Consider the following 15,450-nt stretch of genomic DNA (forward strand, 5'->3'; position numbering starts at 1 on the left):
CCCGAGCCCGACCGAAAGTTTTATGGCAAGACCCGGGCCCGGCCCGGGCCCGGAAATAATCTACGTTACCCGCCCGGCCCGGCCCGCCACCCCTTTACCTTAGGCCCGAGCCCGGCCCGAGACCGAAAAAGGTCACCGAGTGGCATTAAAAAATAATAATAAAGAAGAGAATGAAAGTAATATATACTTAAGGCATAAATACATGTCATATGCAATCATGAACACCATTTGAGCGGTCTGAACGCAAATACCAGCGCGCGAAGTAGTACGAATGACCCTGCCAAGCAGTAGCGCCAGCAGTTTCCAACGGCGCGACCTTGATGCGGTCCAATCCACTTCTATCGCAGCGCCGCCACAGTATTTTTGCACGTCGGGCGCCCCACTGCAAATCATGCGCCGCCCCCAACCACTCGTCCCACTTAACCGTATTCTAGTACACTCTAGCTGAAGCGCAGCCACGACCAGTCGTGAGCGCAGTGCATGGATGGAGTAAATGGAGAAAGAAAGCTTCTCGTTCCTCCATGGTGCAGCTTAATGCGCTGCTGCTAGGCGGCCGGTTGAGAACATGCGTGCAATCATGGATGGACGCAGTGCCATATTTCAGCCGCGTGATGAATTATCTTACCAGTCATCGTTTTACCAAATCGCCTTTGAAGAATCAGCAAGTGGCGAACGCGCTGACACCGCGCTGAAAACATTAATTACATTGATTTAGGTAAGGAATACAATGACATCCTTTGATTTGAGGCGACTTCGGTCTTTCTGGACTTTTACATTCTCTTGAAACAGAGCAAAATACGACGGAAGAAGAAAGGAGAAGTACACAAGAGTAGCACTGCTAGCTTCTAGCTGCGCCGGGGCAACAGGTTTTTCAGAGTCGAGGCGCGCGAGGATAACTCGCTGCCGGTTACATGCACACCGACAGAAAGCCCGAGCCCGGCCCAGGCCGGCGTCAAAATACCCGAGCCCGGCCTGGGTCCGGGTCAAAAAGCACATGCCATGCTCGAGCCCGGCCCGAGCCCGTGGAAAAAACTGCCCTACCCGGCCCGGCCCGGCCCGCGGGCCGGCCCGGGCTCGGGCTTTCGGGTAAGCCCGAGCCCGTGCAGTGCTCTAGTCCATACTACACGTTTTGCGGGCTAGCGTGAAAAGCAACTGAATAGGATGACACTGCAGTTAGTCAGCTGTAAGAGTAATCTGAAAGCGGTGGTCATATCTTACTTCTGACAATGACCCGAACGAGTTGCTGAACAGATGTCCCATCCAGGCTTTCCACGACACAGGTGTACTCCCCTTGTTCCTTGGCCTTCGTGAGGGTCTCCAGCAGCAATGTGCCGTTGGGAAATACAGTTTGCCTCTGGTTTACGGGCAGTTCACTTCCGTCTGCAAAGTGAATCGGGAATTCAGCCAATGAGAGTTTTATGCGGTGACACACCAGAATCCGTCCGTGCTCATGCATTTCAAGTGTTTAGGTCGACCTCTCTCGATCGTAGTAGCATAACTTTTAATATTTGCCTGTATCAGATAGCACAATCTACTCGAAAAGGCGGACATTGCGTGCAGGAATGAGAAATCAAAATGCTCTTCCGGTTCACTGGTCTGCCGCTGGCCAAGTGTCTGCAACAACGAAGGGGAGCGGCGCGTACGTCCTCTGTCCGCTTCCGTCGCGCCGCCGTATATAGGCGCTTCAAATGTGTTTGCAATTTGTTTTCGTTCTTCTTTAAGCATGGGAATGCCTACCTTTGAACCAGCTGATCTTGTCGTACGGATATCCCCCGAAAGGGCACTGCAGCGCCAGCGAGTGTCCTTCGAGCGCCGTGGCGTTGTACGTGGGTCGCGTGAACAGCGGGCCCCGCACGTCCAGCCGAAAGAAGTGCGATGCTCGGCCCGCGACATTGCTCGCCACGCACTGGTAGTGTCCCGAGTCGGAAGTCTCCACCGACGTCCAGTTGAGGAAGCTAACCGCGTCACCGGTGGCCGAGTCGCCGGTCGACCAGAGACGCAATCCGCGGCCCACCTCCAGACACGGGCCACGCACCGTCCAGCGTCCAAGTGATCGAGGGCGCCGGGTCACCCGACGCCCGGCACCCTATGCTCGCGGGAGACTTGGGGCTCAGGCTAGTTGAGGTGCTGTACGTTCGCTCCATTCGTGGAGCCCGCTCTGAAAAAGGCGCATTTTCTAGAAGGCATAATTCGAGAACACGCCGTAGGGCCGTAATTATGACAGAGAGCATGCAACTGCATGACTTGACTCGTTGCACCAATGTGTTACGGGAAGATAGAGAAACGAAGAGAGGTCGGAGTGAGCTTGTGCGCTCTAACCTGTCACCTCTGTGCTGGGGAAATAGAAAAGGGAATGGATGGTGATGATGATAAGAATGGTACGATGAATTCATGGTTGTTAACGCAGCAGATACTTAAAATCTTGAATCTAGTCGCGTGTTGCGCGGAAGTTGTACCATGGTTCTCACTGCTTGCTTAGAACATCTCGTTTGGGGCCACCAACCCAAAATAAAGTCATCCCAGAATGGTCTGACGTTGATCATTGCCAGCGAACAGGTCTGTTGCATGTTGGGTAAACGCAAGGTCAAAATGGGTATGCATCACACAACGCGAAGCTATACAACACTCAGCACTCGGGCTAACGTTTTCTCAGTTATGTTCACTGAATGTGTACTAAGCATGTCACTTTTACAGGCGCCATCAAACATTATATTTAGTGAATGTCTCGCAGAGTTCCGTACCTAATTGCCAAGGTCAGCCCGCCTACGGTTAAAGGAACGAGCAAAGCGATGCTTTCGAGCAGGGGTAAGGAGCAGGAGTGGACACCGGGCATCGAACCATCGACCAATCTATTCAAATGCTCACCCCCTACTACGATCTCCGCCGTGGCCTGCGCCGCCCTGCGTCCATCTCTGGAAGCCGCGAAGCACTGCAGCATGCCGCCCTGGTGCCGCGCCACTGCTGCGACGCGCACGAAACCACGCTCGAGCCGCTTGGAATCCCAGTGGAAGCGGCGACCCGTTCAGGCGCCACTCGAGCGACTCTTCGGCGCTGCTCGCGTTGCACTGGAATGACACCGAGTCACCGGCCTCGGCACGAACCAGTCGTGGACGGATGCTGAGGGTCAGCTCGCCTGCGGACACATGTGCCGAACAATAACGCACAAACGCAACTTGACATAGCTACGACCAGACGAGACAAGATTTTGTGCAAGTGTGCCTTTGTGGAATTCACCACGTCCCAAACTTCGCGTACACACGCGAGTGTTCCGATATCTTGTATGCTAAACGTTCAAAATTAAGGCCGCTACTTTTGGGGTCGTATTCACAAAGCTTTTCCTTCTGAAGTGTTCTTTGCCATTCGCCTGGCTGCCTTCGGTAATAATAAGTCCCGCATCACAATTGGCTGGAAGTTGCTTTAGCGAACAATTCAGTCTTAAGGCTTTTTGTGAATACGGACTTTGGCACAGCACATCAAAAACATTCAGATCTAGGAGCCATGAGCCTACAAAAGGGCCTAGACTGGGACCGTAGTTCCTAAAGAACTAATAAATGTTATTATGTACAGGGAAAGCCTTAGATGGCTCATGGGTCGAAAAATTGACTGTCCGGCGTTATGGTACCAAAATTCAATGGCACCAAAATTTATGGTGCCACCATGGATGGTCGAACCCATATGACCATTGGCGGGAGTCGAAACCACGATCATTGCTGTTAAGGCGAAGTTAATTAAGCTATAGTTAATTAAAGCACCCGAACCCACGACCTTGGTGTTGATTAAGGCGAATTAAGTAAATTAAGGCATAGTTAATTAAGATACAGTTCATTAAGACACTCGAATCCACGACCTTTGGTGTTATTTAGGGTGAGGTTAATTAAGATACGGGTAATTACGGTAGAGTTAATTAAGGCACTCGAATCCACGACGTTTTCTGGGAGAAAACAAGTAATAGGAAATAACAACGCATACGAATAAGAATGTCAAGTAATTTAATTAATGTCTCGTGAGCGCGCAGGCCATCGCCTTCATCCTCTTTAGCGTATGCGAAAGTGACTGCCAACTTTTTTCTTCATTACTACATGAAATGTAAACGCACCCTTCTAGTGCACCATGTACCCTTACATCACTTTTACCACTAGCTCGCAGCAGAGTTTCTCGCGTTCTGCATTTTCTTTCTTCTTTTTCTGAGTAGCGTCTGTTAACCTCCCTGCCTTTCCCTTATGACCGCTCTCTCTCTCAAACAAACGTACTTAATTTCCTCTTTCTGGGCTTCATTGCCTTCATAGGGCTTCAACAGGCACACACTTCGCTCGTGCCAAAGCCGGCAAACTCCTTGCGACGTTCGGCGCGTGGGTCACGTGCCAGTTTCTAGCATTCTTCCCTCGTGGCAGTTAGCACTCTGAGACGCTGTGATAGACCGTACCGGCTTCGGGATCGGCCCACATTCTGCAGCAACTAACCCTATGTAGAATCTGTGCGACATCGTACCGCCTTCATTATCAGCCCAAGTAGAAGACATTTTGGTGTTTCTTCGCCGAAGTACAAACGTCGTCATCGTTTTAAGATAAACCGCATGACACATACATACGCAGTACTGCACGTATCACCCTTAGTCGCAGATGACATTTCAATTAATGTTTCTCTCGCTTTCTTACGTCTAGTATCTAAGTAGGAGGACGAGGAAAGAGAGAGAGAGAGGGCAGGGATGTTAACCAGAAATGTGCCTGGTCGGCTACCCTGTACTATGGGGAACGAGAAAGAGGGAACAGAAAGAGAGAAACCAACAATAGGCATGTCGTAAACTGGCGTCGAACGGTTGGAGTAGAAATCATAGCTTCATCCTCATACGACAGTTGACACCATCGTCATCTTTATCGCTGCTGTCGTTACACACAAGCTTGCGTCCCACACGCAGGTGTTCGACTTGTACAAACACGTCAGTCCACCTAGCGACAACGCTTCGCAGAACCCCAAACTATGCTGGATAACCAGCTGCCTGCAATTCGCCTCGAATAACACCGATGCCCACAGTGCAGGTGATCTGCATGATTTGTTTCCTTTGGTCTCGTGCATCACAAGGCCTGCAACGCCACTGGTAGCGCTGCTCATCCAGCCAGTGTTCGAAGACGGCTTCAGCGCAACGCTAAACCTTGCTATCGTTTTCAACGATTCGCCGTCGGGCCAAACAGACATTTTCGTTTCGCTTCTACTTAACTATTCTCCCTTGGCTTTCTCGCGCAAATCCGAGGGCGTAGATGGCGTCCTCCGCCAAGCACAGTTCATGGTTGGGCAGCATCGAACTCGTAGTGCTCGGAAGAGAGAAGAGAATGTTTAATCAGCACTGGGCCAACATGCGCTATTCAATACTGCCACAGGTGGCTCTCACTCGTGTCTGTTCGTTCGTTGTGAGCCCGAGCCATCGCATTCCAGGCTTTGTTTTGTTTGCCCTGCCAAAAGTAGTCCACCGATCCGTTCTGCTGTATGGGGAAACCAAATAAAAGAGTTTTGTTAACTTAATCCAGCATCAAACAAAAAATTACAGAATATGCCGTGGCCTTAGCGAATGGTTCTTCGGAGGCGCGAATTTGCAGGAGAGCCAGGCGGATTCGGATATTGTTCCCAGCACAATGGCGCTGTCATACAAAGAGCCCCACACCTTGGTCGCATGTCTTCTTTCTTTTTTTTTTCTTCCTTTCTTTACTTATTCATTTATTTATTTATTCCAGCTTGTTTATTTATTTTTTTAGCCGATGGAGGAAATGAAGGCAGAGCTGAAGTTCAACATGAGAATCATGGTTTATTATAATGTGGTTATGGGAGGGGGGAATTTGGTGCTCTTCTATGACAACCAATGGGAGGTAAGGCAAGGCTCTTTCATCTAGCGCGCGCAAATAAGAATATTTGCGCGTGCTAGCTGAAAGGACAGCTACAGGTCACTGGCGCTTAATGTGTCGCATATATTAATAAAGATGGCTCAACGCGGGGACTACAGTATAACCTTTTTTTTCGCGTGTTCGTTTCGTTTAAGCAAACGAAAAGCGTCTGGAAGAGATGCAAATTGCCTCGGTGCCGTGATTGGAATATGTGACGGACTGATGTCAAGTTGTCACAGGCTTTACCAGAGAGAGAGGGAGGGAGAGCTTCACATCTGAGAGGTAGGCTTGAATCGTAAAAGTGGCTCAGCATTGGGAAGATAACTGGGAGTAATAGGAGAAAATAAATGGGATGATGAGGGCGAGAATTGAATGCACATAAGCCACGAAGTCACAACGCAGTAGCATTACGTTAGCGAGGGCCACATTACAGGCTCATAGAATGAGAACAATGGCCAGTGTGTTCACCTATACACCACCGCATTGGTATAGCGTTCCTGTGAACGACACCTCTAATAAGCCTTAAAACACGGGATATCCGTGCGCTGGTCGCAAAGAGTAACGAAAGTTACCTTTCCGGAATGAACTGTCTGTCTTTCCAACGAATATCGACGCTTGCTCTTCAAACATTCACAAGCGGTATCAGTGAACACACCAGACATGCAGACGTGATCGAGGAGAGAAAACATCTATAACCGAAGAGCTTAAGAAGTAAGCAAGGCATAATGACCTATTCCCCAGTTATCGCCGTATCACCTCGCTCTGTCTGGTTAGCTAGTAGTTTAGTCCTAGCAGACACGAAGAACAGACAATGCGCGCACTGCCGTCCCCTCTATGCCTCGTCTTCCTCGTCAACGGCACCGTGCCAGCAGCAGGGAATGGACAAAGGCAATGCTCTACGTACATCGTGCCCAAAATAACAAAGAAAAAGGACATCAAAGCGAGGCCGCGAAAGATTTGTGCGCCGCCTGATTTCCTTGGGGGCGGTCGATAGTCACGCCATTCGTTGCCTGAGCTGACCGATTTACCCGAACGGTACGAGTGCAGGTAGTTAAGCCAGGGTTGCTTCGCACGCGTCTGCGCAACGCTGCGTCGAAAACTCTGGTCCGTTTTGCGGCCTGCCAGATGCCGGCAAAACATTACTACGGTAAATGCTACAAGGTTCTCTACGCATATTAGACATATCAATGCTTCTGTGTTAATGCACGTTGCATTTTCTCATGGTTTGTCCAGGGAGATATCTCCCGTAACTAATCCAGTGTTTCAAAAGCATCTCACGGTACGAATAACTTTCGCCTGTTCAGACGCCGCGCACTGCAGTTCCACATCGTTTGTACAGGCAGATAACCTAACTAAGTACTCCAACGTTTCAAAGTGTTTGGCAGTATCGATGGCTTTCTTCTATTAATGCAAGAAATGGCTGCCTGTGGGACTCACGCATACAGCTCTCTGTAGATGAGAAATGTTGCGCAGCAACTACTCCTATCGCAACGTGTTTGTGGTGGCGCACGCTAGAACGAATGTCTTTCGCGTATCGCATTCGTCAGTCGATTCCCTCCCGACTTTCGTGAAGGTAACGCAGGACTAAAAATCGGTATTTCGTAGCCTTTCTTGTGCCACTTTGCATTTTTATCTGTTTTCACGTCCTTGGCGATCACGAGGTACTATATCAGTGCGTTTCGTTTGCGAGTCCTGCGCATACTTTTCACAATATAGCTGTTTCGATACGCGCCGTTCTTGCAAAGCAGTCTGGCTCCATCTCTCTCTCTGACTTCATTGCATGCAGGTGAATGATGACGCTCCCTGTCGCTTTCATGCGGTGATTTATTTCCATTCAATGTGACAACTGAATTTCAGACACCCGAAATGCAGCCGACTGATTTTAGTGAACCTTTCTCCTCTTCCAACAGCTATGCCATATTTAAGTATTCGGTGACTGTGTTTAACTTTGGTCCTTTTTATTATTTGCTACATTTAAGGAGTTCTTGCTGCCCGTCTGTGTCGCCGGCTACTCCTATTTTCTGACATGATAATTCCCCTCAACATGATGATAATTATAGAAATAACGATTAGAAAAAAAGACACACAATGACATATTTCTTTCGCTCTTGTCTTTGTAGTACCTCTTGCGCCCATCGGGGTTTTCTCCGACCATCAAAATCGCACTTTATTGCGTTGCTGCCGACTGAGCTGTCATCTCTTCATGTGACGGAGCGTCACCACCTTTTGTTATTGAATCTGATAAAGCGGCGCAAAAGTTAATATATCGTCATCACGCGTTCCGGCACGCAGCACAATAAATAAACGATATAATAAAACAGAATCAGGTGCAGACAGGAGCTGGTACCATCGGGTTCATTAACCCCAGAGTCCATATGCATGATTACGCTTTCATGGACAAAGACAACGGTAACAACCACCACTTTCATATAATTATGCACCGGTTGTAACTGTGTTGCATTGGTCTAGTTCTTCATTAACCGCGTGTCCACGTTAGGCCATTAGCGTATCCGTAGGAAATAAAGTAAACGGGAGCGCGAGAGAGGAGCCCGGTATACTAGCCTGCGCCGACGATGTAAAGCTAAAATGCGAGCTGCTCTCAGAGCTGCACAGGTGGCTCGTGCCACTGCTCCCACGTTCGTCGTCGTCGTCTGCTTTCCCAGCTGGCTGCGTTGCCGCTAATCATTCCAGCGTAGAATTTCACTTCTCTTCTGGCGTCGTAATGGGGAGGGCGCGTTTACAGGGTATGAGCCATTTCTTTATGGGGTATGAGCCACTCATTGTCTTACGTAACAGACAGATTTAATTTTGAAGAAATTTCATGGAAATCCATTCAGAATGAACGCGCTCGGAAAAGGGCTCGTCGTCTACGTGCCGATTCTAACGTGAGGACTTCCGAAGTCCAGGTGAAACTAAAGCCCCTGGAAGAAGCTTTAGTTTCGCCTGGGCTTTAGTTTCGAAGTTTTCGCCTCACGCTCAAAGTTTCACTGCCCCTGGAAGGGGCTTTAATTTGAAACGTCAGCAAAGAGACGCGACCCCAAGTTGAGGGAGTGCGATGTTGAGGCCAAACGTCAGCGTCGTCTAGCCCTCCAAGAACTCGACAACGGTGGTGCACGCCTCGGCAACGCTAGCGCCTACTTCCCCGGCGCGACGGCCAGGTTTCAACGCGAGTTTCTCAACTGGAACTTCGGAGCCAGCTGCAGTGCGTGTGACCGGTTGTGGTTCGAGCACAACGTGGTACTCGTCAGTGCAATCCGTTCGGAGGAACACCGAAGAAACACACGACAAGCTTCGCTTACCCCCATCTCCTCGAGAAGGGAGGGTCTACTAATCTTTTTTAAAGAATCAAGCTAATTTATGAACTCAGTTAGTTTTGATCCTTCAGTAGCATCTTTCATGGCTCTGCTTTCTCTCTCTCTATCTGCATCGATGAGCGATGAGGATCTGAACGAGTGAGTGAAACACAGCGACTTGAGTCGCATAGCTTCAGTATCACGACCCTCTCATAAATGCGCTGCCGCCGGAGGTCAAGATACCGACCAAATCGCATGTCTTAATATCTGACCAAGAACTTTCACCGACACGACGCTTCCCCAACCAGAACCGAGGCTCCCCCAACCCCATTGCGGCCGACTGTTACATCGGTCGATTATTCAACCGATATACCAGTCGGGGACAACAGCGGGAGTTTCTTCTGGCCGCTCTCGTTACTAAATATTAATACCCAGGAAACGTAATAGGAAATTTGCCCCAAACGAAATAGTGCAACTAAGTCGCTACGCCCGTCGTTTATTATTCGTAATGCCTTATTGATTAGAAAGCTGGAGAAAAATCAGGGCTCTCTGCGAGAAGATAAAGCTACTTAAATTCAGAGAATTGTCTCCTAATGGGAAGCATTCTTTGGCTCGGCTCGTACTTTTCTTTCCCCGTGTTTAGCCATGTTCACCCTAAATTGCAAGCTGTCATGCATGATTGCGTTGTATCTGCAGTATGACAAAAAACAATGGACATAAAACTAGGATGGAAGTTAGAACCGCACACACTATCAGCGCTGGCGTGCAAATTAAGGGTTTATATATTCATGCATTCACACCTATATAAACAAGCACAACATGCACATGAAATGAGTTGCCGCAGCCGTCTGATTCAGTTAAAGTTGAGAAAATATCTTCTGCAGAAACATCCTTACTTTGTCAAGCAAACCAATTGAAGTTCGGTTGACATTGCTTTCCTATTAACTTTAACTGTATCAGACGGCTGCGGCAACTGCTATCACTTGTATATGTGTGCGTGTTATTACTCTGTGTCCCAGCTAAAGTTAACCAAGCTGCTATAAGGAAAAAACTAAAAAACAAACTACTGAAATGCAGAGAATTTACTAATGCGTGGCATTTTTTGGCTCGGCTCGTGCTTTTCTTTCCCTATGTTTAGCTTATTTCACCCCAAATTGTAAGTTAGTTACCCCCACATTTAGGTCTAGCCACCCTAAATTTCAAGTTGGCCCACCCCTAAATTCAGGTGGGCCCACCCCCATATCATCCTCAAATTCAGGTTGACCCACTCCCAAATTCCGATTTACCCACTTTCACATTGAAGTTAGCCCACACCCAAATTTAGGTTGGCCCACCCCAAATTTCAAGTTGGCCCACTCCAAAATTTTGGTTGGCCCACCCCAAATTTTCTTTTACGTTTCCTGGGTATGGATATTTAGTAATGAGAGCGGCCAGAAGAAACTACCGCTGTTGTCCCCAGCGAATACTAATAAACGACTTCCTCAATTGGGTAATTACTGGGTTTTTCTTAGCACAATACTGCGTCAGTCACCGACCGGAAGGACGCGAGATTGAGCTCAAGTAAACGCCCTGAAGAAAGACTAGTGAGTACGTTCGCTCCAACACGCGTTGGGACCAAGATATTGGCGATCCATGAAACAAAGCAAGCCCGCACTGACCAATCACTGAAAGCTGGAGCGTGGCCTTGGCATCTCCCATGGTGTTTGTCGCCACGCACACATACTGCCCTTCATGCTCGGGCTGTGCGCCTCCGCTCCAGTGCAGGACACCATCCAGTGCAGTGGGTGTGGTCGAGGGTGGCAACGGCACCAGCCTCTGCCCCTGCTTCCGGTACCACCTGTAACCACAAGTGCGTAAACGGGATGTCACCCTAGAGATTGTCTTCAAATTCGCGGCTCCTGCAGCTAGGCTGCCTACCGCTCGACTGACAGCTCTGTAAGTAACGTATTTTCTACGACTAATGATTATATTAGATAACGTTGGGCAGAAAAACACACCCAAAGGAAGAAGAATTAAGTATCAGGGGTGGTTCAAAAAAAAAAAGGTGGCCCTTGTGGTGCTGCCGGTGAGATGCCTATATTATGCTGACTGTTTCGTTCCTCAGGAAATATAGCAGCAAATTGTCGTATATGGGTTTCCTGTAGCTAGCAGTCACTCTTGGAAGGGTCCAGCCATTTAATGTAACGACTGAGCTCTGTAGTCCACCAAGACCGATTTTTCGCAGTGTGTATGGGCCGGGACATGTCCATAGCTGAAAGGGGGCACATGGTCAGTTTTCACGCGGCAATATTTGCACAAGTGAAAGTTAGAATCTCATCTCATTTACAGATGTACCCGCAGACACACACACTCATCTTGCTGAATAGCCGTCCTACTTAATAATCTACCACGACGTAGTTTCTAGAATGTGGCGTTTAAGCGTGAGCTATAGAAGGTGTTGAGTGCGAACCTTACGTCCAGTTTCATACTAGTCCCATCTGCGCTGCATCACGGTAGTATTACCTAGATTCTAATGATTCATCTGTTTCTTTTGCCTTGTGCTGCGTCGCCTTTTATTTAGTCGTGAGCCAGATGGCGTGTAGTCAACCTTTTCTTTAGTTGTCTGCAAGTATGTGGAATCTAGTGCAGTTGTGGATGGTTAGACCCGTTTGGTATTTGAAAAACAACTGCTCTCCGGTGTGAGAAAAAAATATTAGCTCTCTGTAACAGCAAGAGCGACACCGGTATCGGCATTGAAATTTGAAATCAATAAACCGTGATTCTTAGACTTCTCTGCGCTTGTCAGATTTCTTTTGGTCGTTCAGCTTCGCGCAGAAACAAAAATATTCCGAAAACGCTTTTTTTCCTGAAGTTTATTGTGAGATTGTAAGCAGGATAATGACTTGAGCTGCGGAACAACTTGGAAGGCAAAGTCGCTGTATAAACAGTCGTCAATACCTATATGCCACAGTTGTGCGAACCCAATACAACATTTTGGTGTAGGCTTTTATATCAGCGTTTATATCATCCAAGAACCTCGAAACACAAGCAGCATTGGGGGGTACTGAGAAAGTGAATAAGTACTAGTACAGTGTTATTCAACCGAATAAATATCGGTGTAATATCATTATCTGTAAAAGAAACTTTAATAAACATTTTTTACTCACATCCCTGAGTGCTCAACATTAGCACTCGAGTGCCTGTATGTGTCAGATAGTTTAGGTCGATGAACAAACATGAGAAGTCATGAATATTTTACGAGGCTCACTTGTACTTGGGTGGCGGCCAGCCTTGGGCCAGGCAGACCAGGTCTGTGGGACGTCCTTGCTCAACAGTCACGTGACCAGAGTGGAATGTGATAGATGGTATCTGACTTCCCGTTGGTTCTGCATATATGGAATGAGAGTAGAAAAAGGGCATTGCCATTTATGCTCCTTTAGTCGAACGGAGCACCTTCTAGACAACAGTCGAATTCAGAATAAACGCTATGACAAATGTTCAAAGAAGGTTAGTTATTATAATGTTTCTTTCCGTTGATAAATATTTGATATTCAAAATTACTTACCCCTCCTAAGGCAGTTGGTGACAAAGGCAATCGCGAAGTGTCTTTATGGACAAAGTGCAATGACCGAAAGAAAGAACTTGCCGTGGTTCCTTAGTGGCTATGGTGTTGGGCACGAGGTCGCGGGATCGAATCCCGGCCACGGTGGCCGCATTTCGATGGGGGCGAAATGCGAAAATGCTCGTGTACTTAGATTTAGGTGCACGTTAAAGAACCCCAGGTGGTCCAAAATATCCCGGAGTCTCCCACGACGGCCTGCCTCATAATCAGATCGTGGTTTTGCCACGTAAAACCCCATAATTAATTTTTAAACAGAAATAAAGAGTTCTGCTATTCACTGGAATGTTATGATGACAGCAACATGTAATTTGACACAAACGCTACAAAAAACGAACACATCGTTATTTTTTCATCTCAAACTGTGAGCACTATAAGGTTGCATTGGCTGAGAGAAGCATATCAATTGTATAGTAAGTATGTAAACAATAAGAAAGTTGGGCTTGCTAAATTAGTTGCTACAAGTTTGAAGAATGGGTTCTATATAAATCCGCTAAATCAACGCGAAGTATTGTTCGAAATTACAGGCAGGGCGTCATGACCTGGTTTATTGCTGAGGAGAAGTCACGCTCCAAAGAAGCGTTGATTACTGTAGTGCGTGATCCATCACGCCAACTGCCAAATTTACGATGCTTGCATCCGCTTCGTTATCACCTTTTAGCTCTGATTCTCTGTCCCTCATCTTAATAACAAGCTAACGGTCCCATCTCCTGCCAATTCAGCATAATAGAAAGAACTAATTTGCCTTCTGCTGGTACATTAGTCCGCCCGTTTCTTTCGTACAAACTACCTGCGTGGAAATGAAAATGAAGAAAAATGTGTTCACCTTAATGTCATCAACACTACTCTTTTGTCAAGTATGCGTGAGAAATAAAAATAACGCTATGATAAAGAAAGAAACACAGCACACTTAAAGCAAGGTCAAAGAATTCTACAAAATAATGCATAAGGCCCCGATGTAGTCTAAGATAATATAGGTGCACAGAATAAGATAATACGGGAAAAGTCGACTAAAACAAGCATGAAGGCATAAAGCGCGGTAGAACTGTTGAGTTACCTGTGGGATCAAAGATGCACAGCCGGTGTTAAAAGTTTGTAGACTGCGTGATCTGGGACACAGATAAATATTTTCACATCCCTGGACAATCACTTTGGTATTCGGTTTTCCACTTTGTACTAGTACAGGTGAACAATATAGCGTCGTTGTACGGTGTTACTGGCTACACAATCACAATTCTTTCGACTGATCCAGCAGTTCGCAAAACCTTAGCACCGACTGTGCAGCTAGCTGCCCATGTTAAAACGAAAGAATGACAGAAGCTGGGAACAGTCTGCACATGCACGCAACGCTGCCCAGTACTGCAGCGTACAGTGTCTAAAGCGTCGAAAGCTGCTCACCCGTGGCGTGGTAGTGCGCGTAGTTCGTGCTCGTCCTGTTGCGACGAGTAAGCACGTCCTCTGTGTGGCAGCGGAAGCGTGCAGCCTGAGTCAAGCTGCGCACGTACAGGTCACCCGATGACGTCATCACGTACCGGTCTGCGAGAGCGCGAAAACAAAAGAGTCGCACACACGAAAGGTCAGTGCTGAGCGAATGGACGCACAACATTTTGTTGTCTGCGCGCTTCTCACGTTTCTAGAACATTTCCAATCTTATTTCTTTATTAATTAAGATTGACTGATCGATTGATTGTTGTCGTCAAAGGTTGGTCAAACATACTCGTACTTGTTTGCGTGATGGCGGCGGGAAGTTAGGTTAAAACTTTGAAGGCCAGTTTTGACACCCAAATGAAATCAGTATGAGGCTCATGTAATGAAGGAATTCGCTTCAAATGATTCAGGTCATTCATTCCTCACATTCGCCAAGCGTAGCGACCGATAGTAGCAATAGAGGAGCCGCAGTTCTTCAGAAAATGGCGAAAGACGAAAAAAACAACAACATTTGGATCCAGCTTAAGAGAGAAACAGCGATCATATTTAGGAGAGGTCGCACAATATAACATCAGCAGTTCAACGTCATGGTCATGCTTTAACGTTTTTCACGTGTCATTTCACATGTTAATGTTTCTTGCAGCTTCAGATTCCCGTGACAACTCTTCCAGACGACACATGAACAAGCCAATTTACCGTTCTTCCGGGTTTTTTTTTCCGCATTTAGATTTTTTTAGAAGTAACTTTGTTACGGCCGTCCACCATCTCACGGCAGGCAACTCTTTCCCACTGCGAGGTGGTGAATAACAATATAAGGATAGCGACAGCGCTGACTTATTTATGGAATTAAGCGTGTTAGGAAAGAGAAGAGGGATATCCGTGCATGTGCTACCATCCCTGGTTTTTAAGCTTCACTCAGTTTCGAAAGAGCCGAAAATGTGTCCAGCATTTCTGGTGGTAGTCATTGTATCCTCGTTATTAAAAGATGTAGTTTCAACAATTGTCTGTTATTGAAACATTCACGAGAATAGTTCATGAAATTAGCTGCTCAAATGTAAGGCTATTTTACCTGCTGTCCACAAACAGCAAGAAAGTACAGACAATTATCTCGTCATAGCTGCGAGTCATTCATTTTCGAGAAACATGACAAGATTTTTCATTATTTGAGAACTTCTGAGGCATTCTGTTGTCGTCGAACGCATATTCCATTGAGATCAGGAGAACAACGTGAAACGAACGCAATATGACATAGAGTAGT

General features: G+C 47.2%; 3 protein-coding genes across 3 annotated transcripts in view; all 3 read right to left on the reverse strand.

Annotated features, from left to right (window-relative positions):
- Nucleotides 1-1,893, reverse strand: part of LOC119448579 (Down syndrome cell adhesion molecule homolog) — a 34,849-nt gene extending 32,956 nt beyond the window's left edge. Inside the window, exons 1-2 of the mRNA XM_049666415.1 lie at nucleotides 1,827-1,893; nucleotides 1,219-1,380 (exon numbers count right to left, since the gene is read on the reverse strand). Coding sequence (XP_049522372.1) covers nucleotides 1,219-1,380; nucleotides 1,827-1,893 — 229 coding nt within the window. The remainder of the gene's footprint in view (nucleotides 1-1,218; nucleotides 1,381-1,826) is intronic.
- Nucleotides 1,894-1,954: 61 nt separating this feature from the next.
- Nucleotides 1,955-3,128, reverse strand: LOC125944686 (Down syndrome cell adhesion molecule-like). Its single transcript, XM_049665495.1, has 2 exons — nucleotides 2,866-3,128; nucleotides 1,955-2,158 (listed from the first exon to the last, which is right to left on the reverse strand). Exons 1-2 carry the CDS (start codon nucleotides 2,936-2,938, stop codon nucleotides 1,965-1,967), a joined length of 267 nt encoding a protein of 88 aa, XP_049521452.1. The 5' UTR covers nucleotides 2,939-3,128; the 3' UTR covers nucleotides 1,955-1,964.
- A 6,824-nt stretch (nucleotides 3,129-9,952) lies between these two features.
- LOC119449875 (Down syndrome cell adhesion molecule-like protein Dscam2) overlaps nucleotides 9,953-15,450 on the reverse strand; it is a 69,286-nt gene continuing 63,788 nt past the window's right edge. Inside the window, exons 4-7 of the mRNA XM_049666416.1 lie at nucleotides 14,163-14,300; nucleotides 12,414-12,531; nucleotides 10,825-11,003; nucleotides 9,953-9,966 (exon numbers count right to left, since the gene is read on the reverse strand). Of these exons, the coding sequence (XP_049522373.1) occupies nucleotides 9,953-9,966; nucleotides 10,825-11,003; nucleotides 12,414-12,531; nucleotides 14,163-14,300 (449 nt within the window). The remainder of the gene's footprint in view (nucleotides 9,967-10,824; nucleotides 11,004-12,413; nucleotides 12,532-14,162; nucleotides 14,301-15,450) is intronic.

The sequence above is a fragment of the Dermacentor silvarum genome, chromosome 4, assembly GCF_013339745.2.
Source record: "Dermacentor silvarum isolate Dsil-2018 chromosome 4, BIME_Dsil_1.4, whole genome shotgun sequence".
In the NCBI taxonomy this organism is placed as follows: Eukaryota; Metazoa; Arthropoda; class Arachnida; order Ixodida; family Ixodidae; genus Dermacentor; species Dermacentor silvarum.

Excerpts from the sequence above, each read along its gene's own strand:
- LOC125944686 (XM_049665495.1), bottom strand. The coding sequence starts at position 2,938 with ATGCTGCAGTGCTTCGCGGCTTCCAGAGATGGACGCAGGGCGGCGCAG. Across the intron at positions 2,159-2,865 it reads GGCGGAGATCGTAGTAGGGG|AGCGGGCTCCACGAATGGAG; the intron begins GTGAGCATTTGA and ends CGCCTTTTTCAG.